Source organism: Oryx dammah, unplaced genomic scaffold (assembly GCF_014754425.2).
Source record: "Oryx dammah isolate SB20612 unplaced genomic scaffold, SCBI_Odam_1.1 HiC_scaffold_2, whole genome shotgun sequence".
In the NCBI taxonomy this organism is placed as follows: Eukaryota; Metazoa; Chordata; class Mammalia; order Artiodactyla; family Bovidae; genus Oryx; species Oryx dammah.
The window spans coordinates 75,223,694-75,238,261 of NW_024070186.1; the positions used below are offsets into that span (position 1 = coordinate 75,223,694).

At 40.5% G+C, this 14,568-nt stretch overlaps 1 protein-coding gene across 2 annotated transcripts in view; it reads right to left on the reverse strand.

The window, feature by feature from the left end:
- The window catches only part of IGF2BP2 (insulin like growth factor 2 mRNA binding protein 2), a 166,784-nt gene that overhangs the window by 41,812 nt on the left and 110,404 nt on the right, over window positions 1–14,568 (reverse strand). For both annotated transcript variants that reach the window (XM_040252551.1, XM_040252543.1), the window contains exons 3-4: window positions 2,361–2,409; window positions 1,360–1,411 (exon numbers count right to left, since the gene is read on the reverse strand). In XM_040252551.1, the coding sequence (XP_040108485.1) occupies window positions 1,360–1,411; window positions 2,361–2,409 (101 nt within the window). The remainder of the gene's footprint in view (window positions 1–1,359; window positions 1,412–2,360; window positions 2,410–14,568) is intronic.

The window sequence follows — 14,568 nt, forward strand, 5'->3', positions numbered from 1 at the left end:
AACCTCCTGAATAAAGCTACCCACTAAAAGTCTCAGATTCGTTCTAATTTTTATTCTTTGTTCTTCAAAGACATCTGTCTTCAGGAAATCAGACCTGTGATTCTAGGGGGAACTGAACTCCATTCAAATACTTTATTTCATTGGACATGAAAGCTCTATAAAGATTCTTAAAATTCTCCTGCAGAATGCTTTCCTGCTGAATCAGGAATTACCTATGAAACAGAACAAAACAACAGCCCAACACTTCTACCCTACAGTCATGAGGCAGCTAGGGTGCTCTCGAGGGCACAGGTGCTCCTGGAGCTGTGGACTGCCCCAGGGGCCTGGAGTATTTCTTCCTTGCATGGCACTGTCCTGAGTTTATAACATGGTCTTAGCTAGTAACTTGTACAGGTTCATGTCTGGAAGGTCATCTTGCCTACAACATCCAATTCTTCCATTTGAGGGAAATAACAAGAACTGAGAACACAGAATCCTTATAAATCATGTCTTCTTTCCGGCTCTTTCCCTTTCCTTGGTGGGCCTATCTCCCAACTTGGGGATGGGCAATCAGAAGCATGAAACTGAATAATAACATTTTTAATATTCATGGAGTATAGAGCATCTGAATAATTACTGCTTTAAAAACTATTATATTAACTATACTAGCAGACAGACTGCATATGAGAAAATGCATTTTCTGTGATTTTTTTTCCTAAGTGAATATTAACAGTTATGTATGCCTTCACTGTCTGTAAAGGTAAATGTTTTAGAAGGTAAAAATAAAGTGCCAGGAAAAAGAATATACATTTTCTGGGATTTACAACACTGTTCCCAAGACAGAGGCTCTCAAATGAATACACACAAAAATCACTTGGAAATGACTGTTTAAAACACAGTTTCATGACTTCTTCCCCCCGAGAATCTTACTTTGTAAATCTGTCTATGGTGAGCCCCAGGAAACTGCATTTTCCCAAGTGCTCCAGGTGGTAATGGTGTAGGAATCCTACACCTTGGAAAACAGCCCAAGACATCAGGGGTGTGTTGTTCTTCATCAGCAAGACGAGAGTTGTCATAGTATAAATACAGTTACTTCCAAATGAATTAAGCTTCCCCCATCCTGACAGCAATTTGTCCAGTGCTTGAGTACATTACAGAGTATAAGAAATATAGTCTGAAAACCATTCTTTGAATAAATAGATATGGATAGACAGATACAGACATTTCTTACATACATGCAGACATACAAACGTACACTCTAGGAAGCTTGCTTCAATGGAATTTAAACTTGTTATTTGTCCTTGGATTTGACCCAACCTAAAAAAGTTAACAGGCAATATTCCTCTCAAAATTCAACAGGCTAATTTCAGCACTTATTACCTTGCTCCACGTTCTCCACTGTCCCACACTGAGCCAAAAGTCCATCCAACACCTGAAAAAGAAGCTTCACTGTCAGAATTTCAGGTCTTCATAAAAACAGCTAGAAATGAATGGATATACAGGGCTTTCATTTGCTTATTGGCTCCTGAGTAGTCTGTTCACTGAGGAAACACAGCAGTTTTCTTAGTAATTGTTAACAATCACGTTCATGATGGTTGGAGCCCATTTGCTTTTGAAATGAGAAGCAGACTAATGTACAAAAAGCACTTCTCCTTTCTGAAAGATTTAACCATTCTTCCATCAGATTTCCTTTAGGGATCTCCTTATTTTATGAAGCAATGAGATATATATATATGCTCAAAATTTTCCACAATAAAAAGTGTTTTTTTTTTTCCCTTAAAGTAACAAAAATGTTAGCCAAAACATTCTACTTCCTTTAAGTCTATTTTGATTCCGTTTGAGTTGGGGAACATGGGGCAGTGTGCCTTTAAATGAGGCAATAAGGCTACTCCTCATATTCTATCTTATTTCAAGGTAACAATCTTGTAAGAAATTTTACAACTCTGAAAATATGTCTTAATTGTTATTCACACCAATTAATTCCAAATAAACAAAACGCTTGCCCAAACTAACAAAGAACCTTCTATTCTTATTGATTTTCCATTTATTTCCTCCCAAAACACAATTTAGAAAGGTAAAAATCTTTTCTAAAATCACGGGATAAAAATCACAAGCAAGGCATTTATTTTGTTTAGTTTGTCTGTTGGTGCTTGGTTCCCGAGAAGACAGAACTTAAGGGATCAAAGTGTATATCCAGCACAACAAAAGGGATGACTCTGACCCCAAACTCAGGGCAGATCATTCCCATTAGGGTGCTGAAGACCTCTAATTCCTAAACGTGAAAGGGAACTATAACGAAGGGACAAAATGCCCTGTTACTCCATTAGCAAATGAAGACAGAGAGCAGGAAGATAATAAATACAGAAAAGACATTGGCCTACCTCCCACTGCAGGTGAGGAGGGATGTTTCGAATCTGAATTTTCCTGCTCCTGTAGAAAATAAAAGCACAGACACAACAAACAGGCTTAATACCACACTTTCTCACATGTTAACCAAGGCCTCAGCAAGGGACTCTGATGGTGAATCAAGAACATCTTGTTTTAAGCTAATCATCAATTTTGCCCATCTGTTAGTATTTGCTTTATATATTTAGGTGATCCTATATTGGGAGCATATATGTTAATAAATATGATATCCTCTTCTTGTTTTAATCCCTTTGTCATTACATAATGTTCTACTGTACAGCATAGGGAATCACACCTGACATTTTGTAATAAGCTACAATGGAATATAATCTGAAAAAAAAAAAAAAAAAACAGAAAAAAACTGAATCACTATGCTGTACACCTGAAACTAATGTAATATTGTAAATCATTAAAAATTAAAAAACAAAAGAGCATCTTGTTTTAAAGTTTTCAATTACTTTGAAGAAAAAAATTAAGAACAAACCTAAGAAGTCCAAACAACCTAAAGAAACAGTTTGGATGCAAATCTACCATTTCAATTTCCTACGAAAATTAGTTAGAATTTAAATTGCCATATATGTTATAATTATAGATTATTCCCTTTCTCCTCAAAATACATGGTCCTGCAACTGACCCTACCCTAAAAGGTACCTATGAGAAGTAAAATCACATATATAGTGGGTTTAAACAAGATCTTTGCTAACAACTCAGAATTTCCTTTTAAAAAATTATTTTTTATTTCTGAGTAGGTAATACAGTCCTAATTCAAAAATTAGGACACTTTAAAGAGGCATTCCATGAACAGTCTTACTCATTGCTTGTGTAACCTTCAGTTTCCTTATGCAAATACTAGTAAATCCAAATATACATTCTTGTTTTCCCCTTTTCTTAAGAGAAATATTTGCATATTCTACACACTCACTGCATCTTGTTTTTTTTCACCTAACAGTAATATCTTTCTATTGATACATTGGCAGAGAGAGAGCATCCTCATTCTATTTTACACATGTTGGATGCACCAAAGTGCACTTGTGTGTGTGACAAGTTGCTTTAGTCATGTCTGACTTTTTGCAACCCTATGGACTGTAGCCTGCCAGGCTCCTCTGTCCATGGGATTCTCCAGGCAAGAATAGTGGAGTGGGTTGCCATGCCCTCCTCCAAGGGATCTTCCCAACCCAGTGATCAAACCCTCATCCCTTATGTCTCCTGTATTGGCAGGTGGGTTCTTTACCACTAGCACCACCTAACCCAACCCTATTGTTGGATATTTGGACCTTCTGCCTTTTTTTTTAGGCCTTGATGCATGTGGGATCTTAGTTCCCTGACTAGAGATTGAACCCATAGCCCCTGCATTGGAAGCATTGGACCACCAGGGAAATCCTTCTCCTGCCTTTTTATTCAGAAGATCTTTCTCTTTTTCCAAGACATCTTACTGGTCTGATAACTCTGATTTAGATCATTTCTTGTTTTTAACCTAAGCTTTAAAATTAGATAGAAAAAAGAACAGAAACAAGAAGATAAGAATTTTTCTATCTTTGAATTACATCCTAGATCTTGGAAGGAAAACACAAATCACATTTCAATATTGGCGAGGTCATGTCACTGGAAGGATTTGGCACTGAGATCCCATAAAAATCCCCTTCAGGGGCTGCAAGAGTGGAGATGCGGCAGCCAAAGTGTGCCCTGTTACTTTTCCTCTCCTTTGTGTCAGAGGTACCAAACAGTTGCTCTATGCAGTCACAAATTTCTCCACCGCTTTAATCTGGGCCACAGCCACAGAAAGCAATGTTACAATTCACGCAGAGAGAAAAAGGAGAGAGACAGAGAAGTGCATAGGCAGAGGAAATAAGAAACAAACAATAAAAGATCTGAGGGGCTCCTGTTTTCTCAGATTGTTTTTATTAAATTAAGGGAAGGCCATCCCTCTCTTCCAGATCCCATATCCTAATTCCATCTTATTTAAAAAAAAAAAAAGAATGCATTCACGTTTTACCACAGCTGCTTAAATGACTATACTAATAAGCCACTCTGTAGAATCTCTATAATCTTGTGTCAGGATAGGAAGGAGAAAAAAGAATCAAGAACTAATTTCTACTTCTGTGCTATGCAGGCTCATTTCTGACACTGCCTTTGGCAAGAGTTTATAATAAAATTGCTGACACCATCCCATACAGTGGCTGCATGGAATGCTCCACAAAGGATGTCACAAGCCTAACTATTTATAGAAAAGGCAGCATAATTTGCAGGAAAAATTGAGTATTTCTAAGAAAAATACTTTCGTTATCTCCAAGTATAAATAAACATTGACTCCAACTGCTAACCAAGAATTCAAGAGAAATCTTATTGGAAGAAACTTGTGCACAGACACAAAGATTTGAATAAAGACAGATACTAATGCTTTGTTCTGACAAAGAATGAAAATCATCTGAATATCCACCATCAGGGAGATGAATAAGTAAACTGTAGTACAGCTATAATATGGAACATCACACAGCTGTCCAAAAGAATGTAGTAGACATATGTCCGTGGTCATAGGACACTCATCTTAAAATACCGTAAGATGAGAGCTAGTTACAGATTAGGCTGATCCTGTTTTACAAGAGTGGAAAACAAAACTACATGTCATTAAATGTGTGTATATGTAAAGAAAAAGGTAGCTACAAACATTTAGTTGGCAAAATGAGACATGTACTTTTTATTTTAGTTCTGGTTTGTTTGCTTTTTGTAAAAATGAGAATATGTTCATGTCTTATTTGGTTTAAAAAATTAACAATTAAAACTCCTACTAGAGCTGCTTTCATGAATTGACAAGATTCATTTTTTTAAAGTATCCTGGAACCTGATTAAAAAATAAAGAAAACCCAAACACCTTACTTTCTACATGATTGCATCCTTCTTGGAATCTTATTTAACAGAGGATTAATTTATCTAGCAAACTCCTTTGTTCACAGTGTATAAATAATCAAATTCCACCCAGTCCAGATGATCCCAAATCCTAACTGAATGGGTCTAAAATAATGACACTTCATAATATGTCGTGTCAGGACTGCACGTCAGGCAATCAGCTGAGTAACTGCACATTCATTAAGCAGGGTTCTGGGAGAAAGCATCTCTAAAAAGTTAGTGCATCTCATCTCTAACCTTAGACCAGGATGGAAAGAAAAAGAACTGAGAATTGAAAAGGGGAAATGGAGCTCACTGCAGTAGAACCTGCTCACCTGGAGCTCAGTCAGGTCACCTGGGAAAACACCCTGAGAGACTTGTTTCTCCAGATCAGGAGTGACCAGGATCTTTGGGATCCGCTAACTCTCATGGCATCATCTAGACACTGTGTCATCTCGTCAGGGTACCCGGAATGCTTGACTCCTTTTCCCTTGGGAGGGATTTCTGTGTGCCCTTCAAAACCCAGCTCACATCTGCAGACAATTCCAGGGCATCTCCAGAAAAGAGTGGTTTCCATGCACTCTTAAGTTTTTATAACAGTTCCCTCTATGCTCTAATTACTTATCTGCTGGCACTGTCCCCTCTCTGGATTGGAAATTTCCTCAAGGACAGGCTTCTTGTTTACTGGTCTCCTGTGCAGCCAGGGGCCAAGCACACAGCAGAGAAGGAGAACATGGAGCTCTGGGGGCTGTAAAAGCACTGCTGTTGCTGGCTGTAGTCTACTTACGATGCTGTGGGCCCTCCAGCCCCACAGGTTCTTTCCTTCATTGTCAGGGAGTAAAGAGGAGAGGGAAAGACTTCTTTCCCCTCTTTTCTTTAGAGAAGAAACCCAGCATTTGGCTCGATCTTGAACAACATATGTGGATCTTTCTCCCTTGAAATCCATAAATATGTGCCCTGCTCGCTAACAAGCCAAATTTGTACAATAGGAAAATTTATACTTAGGAAAGTGATTGGTTTTAAGAACAAAGTTTTTTAATTCCTTTTTTTAAAAAAGGAATAATATCATAGTTCCATTATATTATAAATCAAGCTTCTCTACTGCTAAGTCACTTCAGTCATGTCTGACTCTGTGCGACCCCACAGACGGCAGCCCACCAGGCTCCCCCATCCCTGGGATTCTCCAGGCAAGAACACTGGAGTGGGTTGCTGTTTCCTTCTCCAATGCATGACAGTGAAAAGTGAAAGTGAAGTCACTCAGTCGTGTCCAACCCTCAGCGACCCCATGGAGTGCAGTCTTCCAGGCTCCTCCATCCATAGGATTTTCCAGGCAAGAGTACTGGTGTGGGGTGCCACTGCCTCCTCCGAAGCTTCTCTACATATACATAATTGACATATCTTCTCATCCTTGCCACCCCCCAGAACAATTACAGCCAGCTACTAGCTGGCCTGCTGGCCATCTCACATTTCTCTCCTCTCCCATCCACCCCACACTTGGCCACCAGTGACTTTCTGAAACACAAACAGGACTGGTTGCTTCTGTCTTCTTTGAATGACTTTCACCATGTCCAAATTTCCACTCATGACCCTGTTCCTGCCCTGTCCTCCATCTCCTTCTCTTTAAATTCTCTTGCCCCAGGAAATGCTCTAACTTTGGGCTCTTACCCTTCCACCCAAAATAATTTGTCACACCTGTAGTTTATATGTGTGCCAGGTCTGAGTCTTCAACACGCCCAGTCTTCCTTAAAAACAAGAGTAAACAAAGGCGGTAAGGAACATGAGTGTGATTTTTTAAAAACTGTAACTGAAAGCAGAATAAGACCTGCAGTTAAGCCATTGATACAGACAAACAGGCTCTTTCCCCGAGGCTTTAGGAGTCAGGGACTCAGAATTTCCCACTTTTATATCCAAGTATGCCAACTGCGCTATGTGCTTCTATTTTGTCTTCTCTGCTCGGGCAAGAAGCTCAGCCTCTACGACATCCAGGAAAAGAATAATATGGCCCTACAACTCTCCTGTTTGGCTAGGAAACTGTCCACTGTGATGGATTCTGTATTCTAGGTGATTGGTGACAACAGTATACACAAGTAGACAAAGCTCAACTAAACAGAGAAACTCAAATGCAGCTCTTCTAAGGCTCCTCAACATATAAGTGAAGCAAGATACTTTTTATGAATGTGTTATTATCTTTGTGCTGTAGATGCCTAGAGGATATTTCCTATTCCTTTCTATTAAAGCTCTGAGTGAATTTCAGATAAAACTAGATGTCCATTATTACAAATTTCAAGGACCTGTCAGGAATTATTTTGTATGGTAGAATCTATTGCTTAAAATAGCTGAACAATCAGCTGGAGAAGTAAAATCATATTTAATTCTCAAGGCATCTCTGTGATTTTGAAGAACCACCCCACACCTGTGTGTGTGCGCGCGCGCGCGTGCGCCACACTGGGAACTCTAGGCCATGCCTTAACCATGCAGGGAGGCCACAGTAGAGAAGAAAGTTAACATATATTGTGGAAACTCAGCTCATAGGATCTCAGATTCCATTTGAAAATTAGGTGAGCTAAGGATCAGAAGATCTTGGGAAAACTGTAGGCAAGAGAAGCAACAGAGGAAGCAAAAAGGATTCTATAAGAGTGCTTACAGGGTTCAATGGCAGATACTACCCAACGAGGTCCCATCTGTTTCCTAGCAATTTTGAACTCCATCAGATGACACATGGTCCTCATCTTGGAAGGAAACCAAAGCACCATGGCACGTGCACTATCTAGAGGCAGGTGTGCTAAGCGACTCCAAGGACAGTGGCAGAGCCAAGACTGAAACCACCGGCGCTCTCGGCCACGCCTCCTTTTCTAGTGCTACGGTCGGATTCCTCTGCATCCCCTGCCCTCATTAGTGTTTGAGGCACTTTATCTCCCTCCCATTCCTCATTAGTTCTGAAAGTTCTCCTTAAAACCTCTGGACATTCTGTACAAGGGACATCCTGTGCTAACTTGAACTAGGACCTAGGCTAGGAATGAATCAGGGAAGCAAATGAATCACCAGTGATAGCCATGTCCAATCTCCTACACAGCACTCAGCTGTCTTTTAAAGTAAACCCCACCCCAAACACACACACACAGGGCACAGGGCATGATTTTAAAAAGTCAGTAAAACTGTTAAAGTCATTTTGTTACTAAATTATTAAGAATAATTGCCTCTGCCTCTATGTAATCCTAAACATAAGTTATTAGAAAACCAAAGGCTTTCAAAATAAAAACTGTTAAAAAGTGAAAAAAGCTTTGGTTTTTTTTTTTTTTTAATGGAGAAGAAAATATGTGATCAGAGTAAAGTCCCTGTGAATATTAGCAGTATTATGGCCAAATCATAAAAGGATTAAGTCAGGTATTATTGTGGTGCTCTGTTGCAAAGGGTTTTGAGCCAGAAGAACTGCAGTTACAAACCAGTAAATTCCCTTGGTCTATAAACTTATGTCCGCAAAACCATAAACCCCCAAGTGGCCCAAATACACTCATGCTTCATGAGAATTCACAGAAAGGACCTCTTGAAAGTCTACTACTTGAACGGCACAGAAAAGAAATCAGGGACTATGATTAGCAATAGTTTGAGACCTTGTAACTTATTCATTTACCTCTCAAAGAGGCCTTGACTTTTCAAGAGGTTGCCAACACAACTCTAGACTTCCCCATTGAGAAAAACATCAAGGATTCTTCATTGTTCTTGAAAGAGGTAGAAGGAGAAAAGAGAATAGTCAGTGTAATTAGATGATGACATGTTGGTGAGAAGACAGGTCAGGCTGCCACTCCTGGGCAAGGAGAGAAGGAGTCCCCCTAGTGGGTCAGGTGCAACCAGTACCATCTGCATTAAATGACCACTGAGTTTCACTGCAACTGCAGGGTTCTACAAACCTTTCAGGAAGATCAAAATCATCTTCTGTTAAAAGGAATCAGTATGCTTGACTGTAGATTGAAACCACCATATACTGTTCTAGTGAAGGAGATAATCACATTCCTCAGAGGCTCACTATTTTAGTTCTTTAAAAAGGAAGTCAATATCTAAAATCTCTTTTTTGATTCATATTCAGTTTTTTTAAAGGGGGCTTCTTACTCAAGTAATGGTAAATAGAAATATTTGAACAGAAGGAAGACCAAAAATCTTAATACTTATTCAGGGAAAATACTTATTTTTCTTTATCAAAGACATCTTTAGTAAATTAAAGCAAAAGCAAACAAACAAACAAAAACCGCAAACCAAAAAAACTTGACATAGAAAAACGGTGACCAGTTTTATCAAAGTTAGTGTACAATTCCCTACAGATAATACCACCTTTCCCACCTACCAAACCACCTCGTTAACTCATTTTGTGACAATACAGAGAAATAAATACAATTTTAGCTCTAGCTTTACCAGAATTTCTCCATGGGCTTCATGGAACACTTGCCCATTCTCCAAATTATATTATTTGATGAGTTTATTAATGTTTCAGAGATACACCCAACATGTTAATCACAGTGTTTTTAGCAGAAGCTTTCCCCCAAACCACCACTACTTATGCTGTGTGTGTGTGTGTGTGTGCATGCGCATGTGAGTGTGCTCAGTCGATTCAGTTGTGTCCCCATGGATCATGGTCCACCAGGCTCCTCTGTCCATGGAATTTTCCCAGCATGAATACTGGAGTGGGTTGCCATGCCCTCCTCCAGGGGATCTTCCTGACCCAGGGATGAAACCCAGGTCTCCTGTGTCTCCTGCATTGCAGGCAGATTCTTTACTGCTTGAGCCATAGGTGCTGAGCATTCCATTCAAGCCTCACCACTTCCCCTGTGAAGTACAGATGGATATCCTCATTTTCAGATAAGTAAACTGAGCAAGAGAGTTCCAAAAAAACATCTATTTCTGCTTTATTGACTATGCCAAAGCCTTTGACGGCGTGGATCACAATAAACTGTGGAAGGTTCTGAAAGAGATGGGAATACCAGACCACCTAACCTGCCTCTTGAGAAATCTTGTATGCAGGTCAGGAAGCAACAGTTAGAACTGGACATGGAACAACAGACTGGTTCCAAATAGGAAAAGGAGTACGTCAAGGCTGTATATTGTCACCCTGCTTATGTAACTTCTATGCAGAGTACATCATGAGAAACACAAGCTGGAATCAAGATTGCCGGGAGAAATATCAATAACCTCAGATATGCAGATGACACCACCCGTATGGCAGAAAGTGAAGAGGAGCTAAAAAGCCTCTTGATGAAAGTGAAAGAGGAGAGTGAAAAAGTTGGCTTAAAGCTCAACATTCAGAAAACGAAGATCATGGCATCTGGTCCCATCACTCCATGGGAAATAGATGGAGCAACAGTGGAAACAGTGTCAGACTTTATTTTTTTGGGCTCCAAAATCACTGCAGATGGTGACTGCAGCCATGAAATTAAAAGACGCTTACTCCTTGGAAGAAAAGTTATGACCAACCTAGATAGTATATTCAAAAGCAGAGACATTACTTTGCTAACTAAGGTCCGTCTAGTCAAGGCTCTGGTTTTTCCAGTGGTCATGTATGGATGTGAGAGTTGGACTGTGAAGAAGGCTGAGTGCCAAAGAATTGATGCTTTTGAACTGTGATGTTGGAGAAGAGTCTTGAGAGTCCCTTGGACTGCAAGGAGATCCAACCAGTCCATTCTGAAGGAGATCAACCCTGGGATTTCTTTGGAAGGAATGATGCTAAAGCTGAAGCTCCAGTACTTTGGCCACCTCATGCGAAGAGCTGACTCATTGGAAAAGACTCTGATGCTGGGAGGGATTGGGGGCAGGAGGAGAAGGGGACGACCGAGGATGAGATGGCTGGATGGCATCACGGACTCGATGGACGTGAGTCTCAGTGAACTCCGGGAGATGGTGATGGACAGAGAGGCCTGGCGTGCTGCGATTCATGGGGTCGCAAAGAGTCGGACACGACTGAGCGACTGAGGAATCCCTTGCCCAGTCTCACAGCTGGGGAGCAATATTTTTGACTATGATCTATAAGTTTAAATCTTTGCTCTTAAAATGTCACTCTGGAATTGTTAAACCACCAATAACAAAACTTACATTTCATGTATATATTTCAGTTCAACAAATCTTGGACAAGATGTGCTAACTCAAGCAAATCCTAGGAAAATGAGTCTTAGGAATAGATTTCCAGGTTCTCCCTCTCATTGTCCACCTCAGACTTCACTATAGTGGCTCGTTCTTTGCTTCCTTGAGCCTGGAAGGCTGTAGTCTATGGGGTCCCAAAGAGTAGGATATGACCTAGCAACTGACTAAACAGCAGCAGTGACTTCACTTTCACTTTTCACTTTCATGCACTGGAGAAGGAAATGGCAACCCACTCCAGTGTTCTTGCCTGAAGAATCCCAGGGATGGTGGAGCCTGGTGGGCTGCCATCTGTGGGGTCGCACAGAGTTGGACACGACTGAAGTGACTTAGCAGCAGCAAACAGCAGTAGCAGCTTTGCTTCTCAGAAGAATTTGCTGAATATAAATGCGCCCTAGGGAGGGAACTAAAAGTATTAACTACTGACTCCTTCACAGGATCAGCTGACCCCTGGTTGAAAGCTCTCCTGGCCCACGACTGGGAGCTGCGCATGCCTGCAAGCCTAGTGGGCCTTTGCTCATTATCACTGGCCCCAGTCAGTGCTGTGCCGAACCTCACAGGGCAAGTGAAGAGTTTGAGAACCCTCCCTGAAATATGGATTGCTGAGTGGAATCTCAGAAGTAAAGGACATTCTTCACATGTGACCACGTATAAACATGAATCTGGATTCAGGAGGATGAGATCTTGAGGGGTAAGACTGAGTCTCTGCGACTGAAAGATCTCAAAGCCGGCTTACAGCTTTTCATGCAAGAAGTGAAAGAACTGTGCTGTGATAAATATTCCAGTTAACAAAACCAAGCTGTGTTTCTAATGAAGTGATTAGTTACCCTTATAAGGCCCTCAATTCATTATCTGTAATTAAGAATAACCTGGGTAAAACCAAATATTTACACATAGTATTTTGAGCCCAGATTATATATATATATATATATATATACCTGATGCAACACAAATTACAGCCTGCATATATAAATGTTATCCTGTGTGGTGCAGGGTAAATACAAAACCATCATAAAGGCAAAGGGAGCCACATGCCTCATCACCAACACCTGTGCCATCCTTTCAGCATCTCTTCAATTCACTGTCAATTGATTTCCTGAGTTCTCCAAACAGCACTCAAATCTGTCCTCTTCCTTCCTTTACCTGCATCTTTTTTCCTGTGTCCATTTCCTGGAACAGAGCAGGTACTCAGCATCAGTGAATTCACCAGGAGCATGTGTTCTGACAGCTGGCTTCTTTTTCCTGGCCCTCTCCACCCCATAGTCTGTGTTCCAACTAGAAGAAGAACATGTGATTCATGGAGACACTGACTGGTCTTCAACCAAGTCAATTTCTCTCACTCTAGTCTATGCTTATCAGCTCAAGGCAACAGGCTGTTGACTGGAAAACACTGGGGAAGGTAGTTCCCGGCACAGTGGCCACTGCAAACCCTTCCTGTGACTGGACTCATCACAGGAGTGACTCATATGGAGGTGGTGGCTCTTCCCTGAAGACAAGTACAATGGCGTGCCTTGATACACTGATGAAACAGTTTCACAATAAAAAAAAACTCAAGCCAGAAGCTGTGAGTCCTCAATGCCTGGGCATGAGTGACAAACCAACAGTCATTTTACTTCTAAAAAGAAGGAACTACTCACAGCAGTTATAAAGACTTTGATCTTATTCATTATGGTCAGGATGACTAAGAAAAATTCAGTGAATCTCTCATATAGCTCTAAATCCCAAGTAAGCAGAGAAAAGGGGCAAAGGGTCCTCCCTTGTGAAGGAACTTCTCCACACAGTGTACATCAACAGCATCCACCATCTCACACAAAAGGAACATGTCACCCATGCTGAGGGCTAGGTACCCTGAGTAACCCAAAGCCCCATACCCACATGTTCTGACTGGAAGTTAAATACTGGACATTTTATCTGACTTGGGGGAATAGGATGATTTCTAAGCTTAAATCAAAAACTGTTCCATATTCGTTTAACAGATGTTCACTAAGCATCTATTACTATAGCCAAGCACTTGTTTTAGGTTCTGGGGTACAGTGGTGAAAAAAAACAAAAATGCCCTTATTCTGCTTACATTCTAGAGAGTAAACAAAGACAGCACTGACCTACCTTAGAACTCTCTAATTTCAATAAAACATGTCGTTTACCATTCCTAATTGGTCCCTTGATCCATTCCTGCCTTTTCCTCACCATATTCTTGGGTTTTAGCTAGACATGAACCCAATGTCCGTTAACGCGTGTTTCTGCACAGTATCCTTATGGAGTACTTGCGGCTAGTAAAGAGCATCACACAAGTCCTCGTTTCTAAGCACCGTGGGGAAGTCGAAGCTGAGGCAGGAGTTTCTGTGCAGAACAGCAGTGGGACACCTGCACGGCCACAGACGGGTGTCTTTCCTTCCCAGCCAGCATGGCCCCTTAGTACCTAACCCCCTGAGATTGCTTCTCCTTCTCAAAGGGGAGCTCTGGAGAAAGTAAGAAGATCAGAGGGAAAGCTCTGTCTCAAAACTGGGAGAGGAGTCAGAAAAAACTTCTCACACAACAAAAAAATAAAACCAGTTCATAGCATACAAAGAATAACAAATCGGTGAAGGTCTTCAATATCTCATAAAGCGCTGATATAAAAAGGAAAATCATTAGATCTTAGAGCTAGTATTACATGATTTAATACAGTGAAACTTTTAAAAAACTTTAACAGCCAACTTTCTTTTTTTTTAGGCAGTGCCAAGCAGCTTATGGAATCTTAGCTTCTAGACCAGGGATTGAAACTGGGCCCTCAGCAGTGAAAGCACAGGGTCCTAATTACTGCACTGCAAGAGAATTCTCCTTTTAAAATCCATTTTTATTTTACTGTCAAATAGCCAACTTTAAAAACAGATGAATGAACTGGGGAAAGATGGCATATAAATTACTCTTATTTTTTAAAGGATTCATTATCTGAATGAGGATTCACCTTAAGATCTCTTTACATCAATTCTGAAATAAGACAAACTGGTAGGGAGATAACTGCAAAAATATACAAATTTATAACCAGTTTTGAAAGACCAGACTTTTGCCTAGAGAAAATTTTCCAGTGTTGCTGACAGAAATGCAAGATTCCTTAGCTGAATCCTTCTCAAATTATGCACACCCTATCCCTACCCCCCGCAGATCCACAGCTCTGACGGGTGACAAGGATACAGC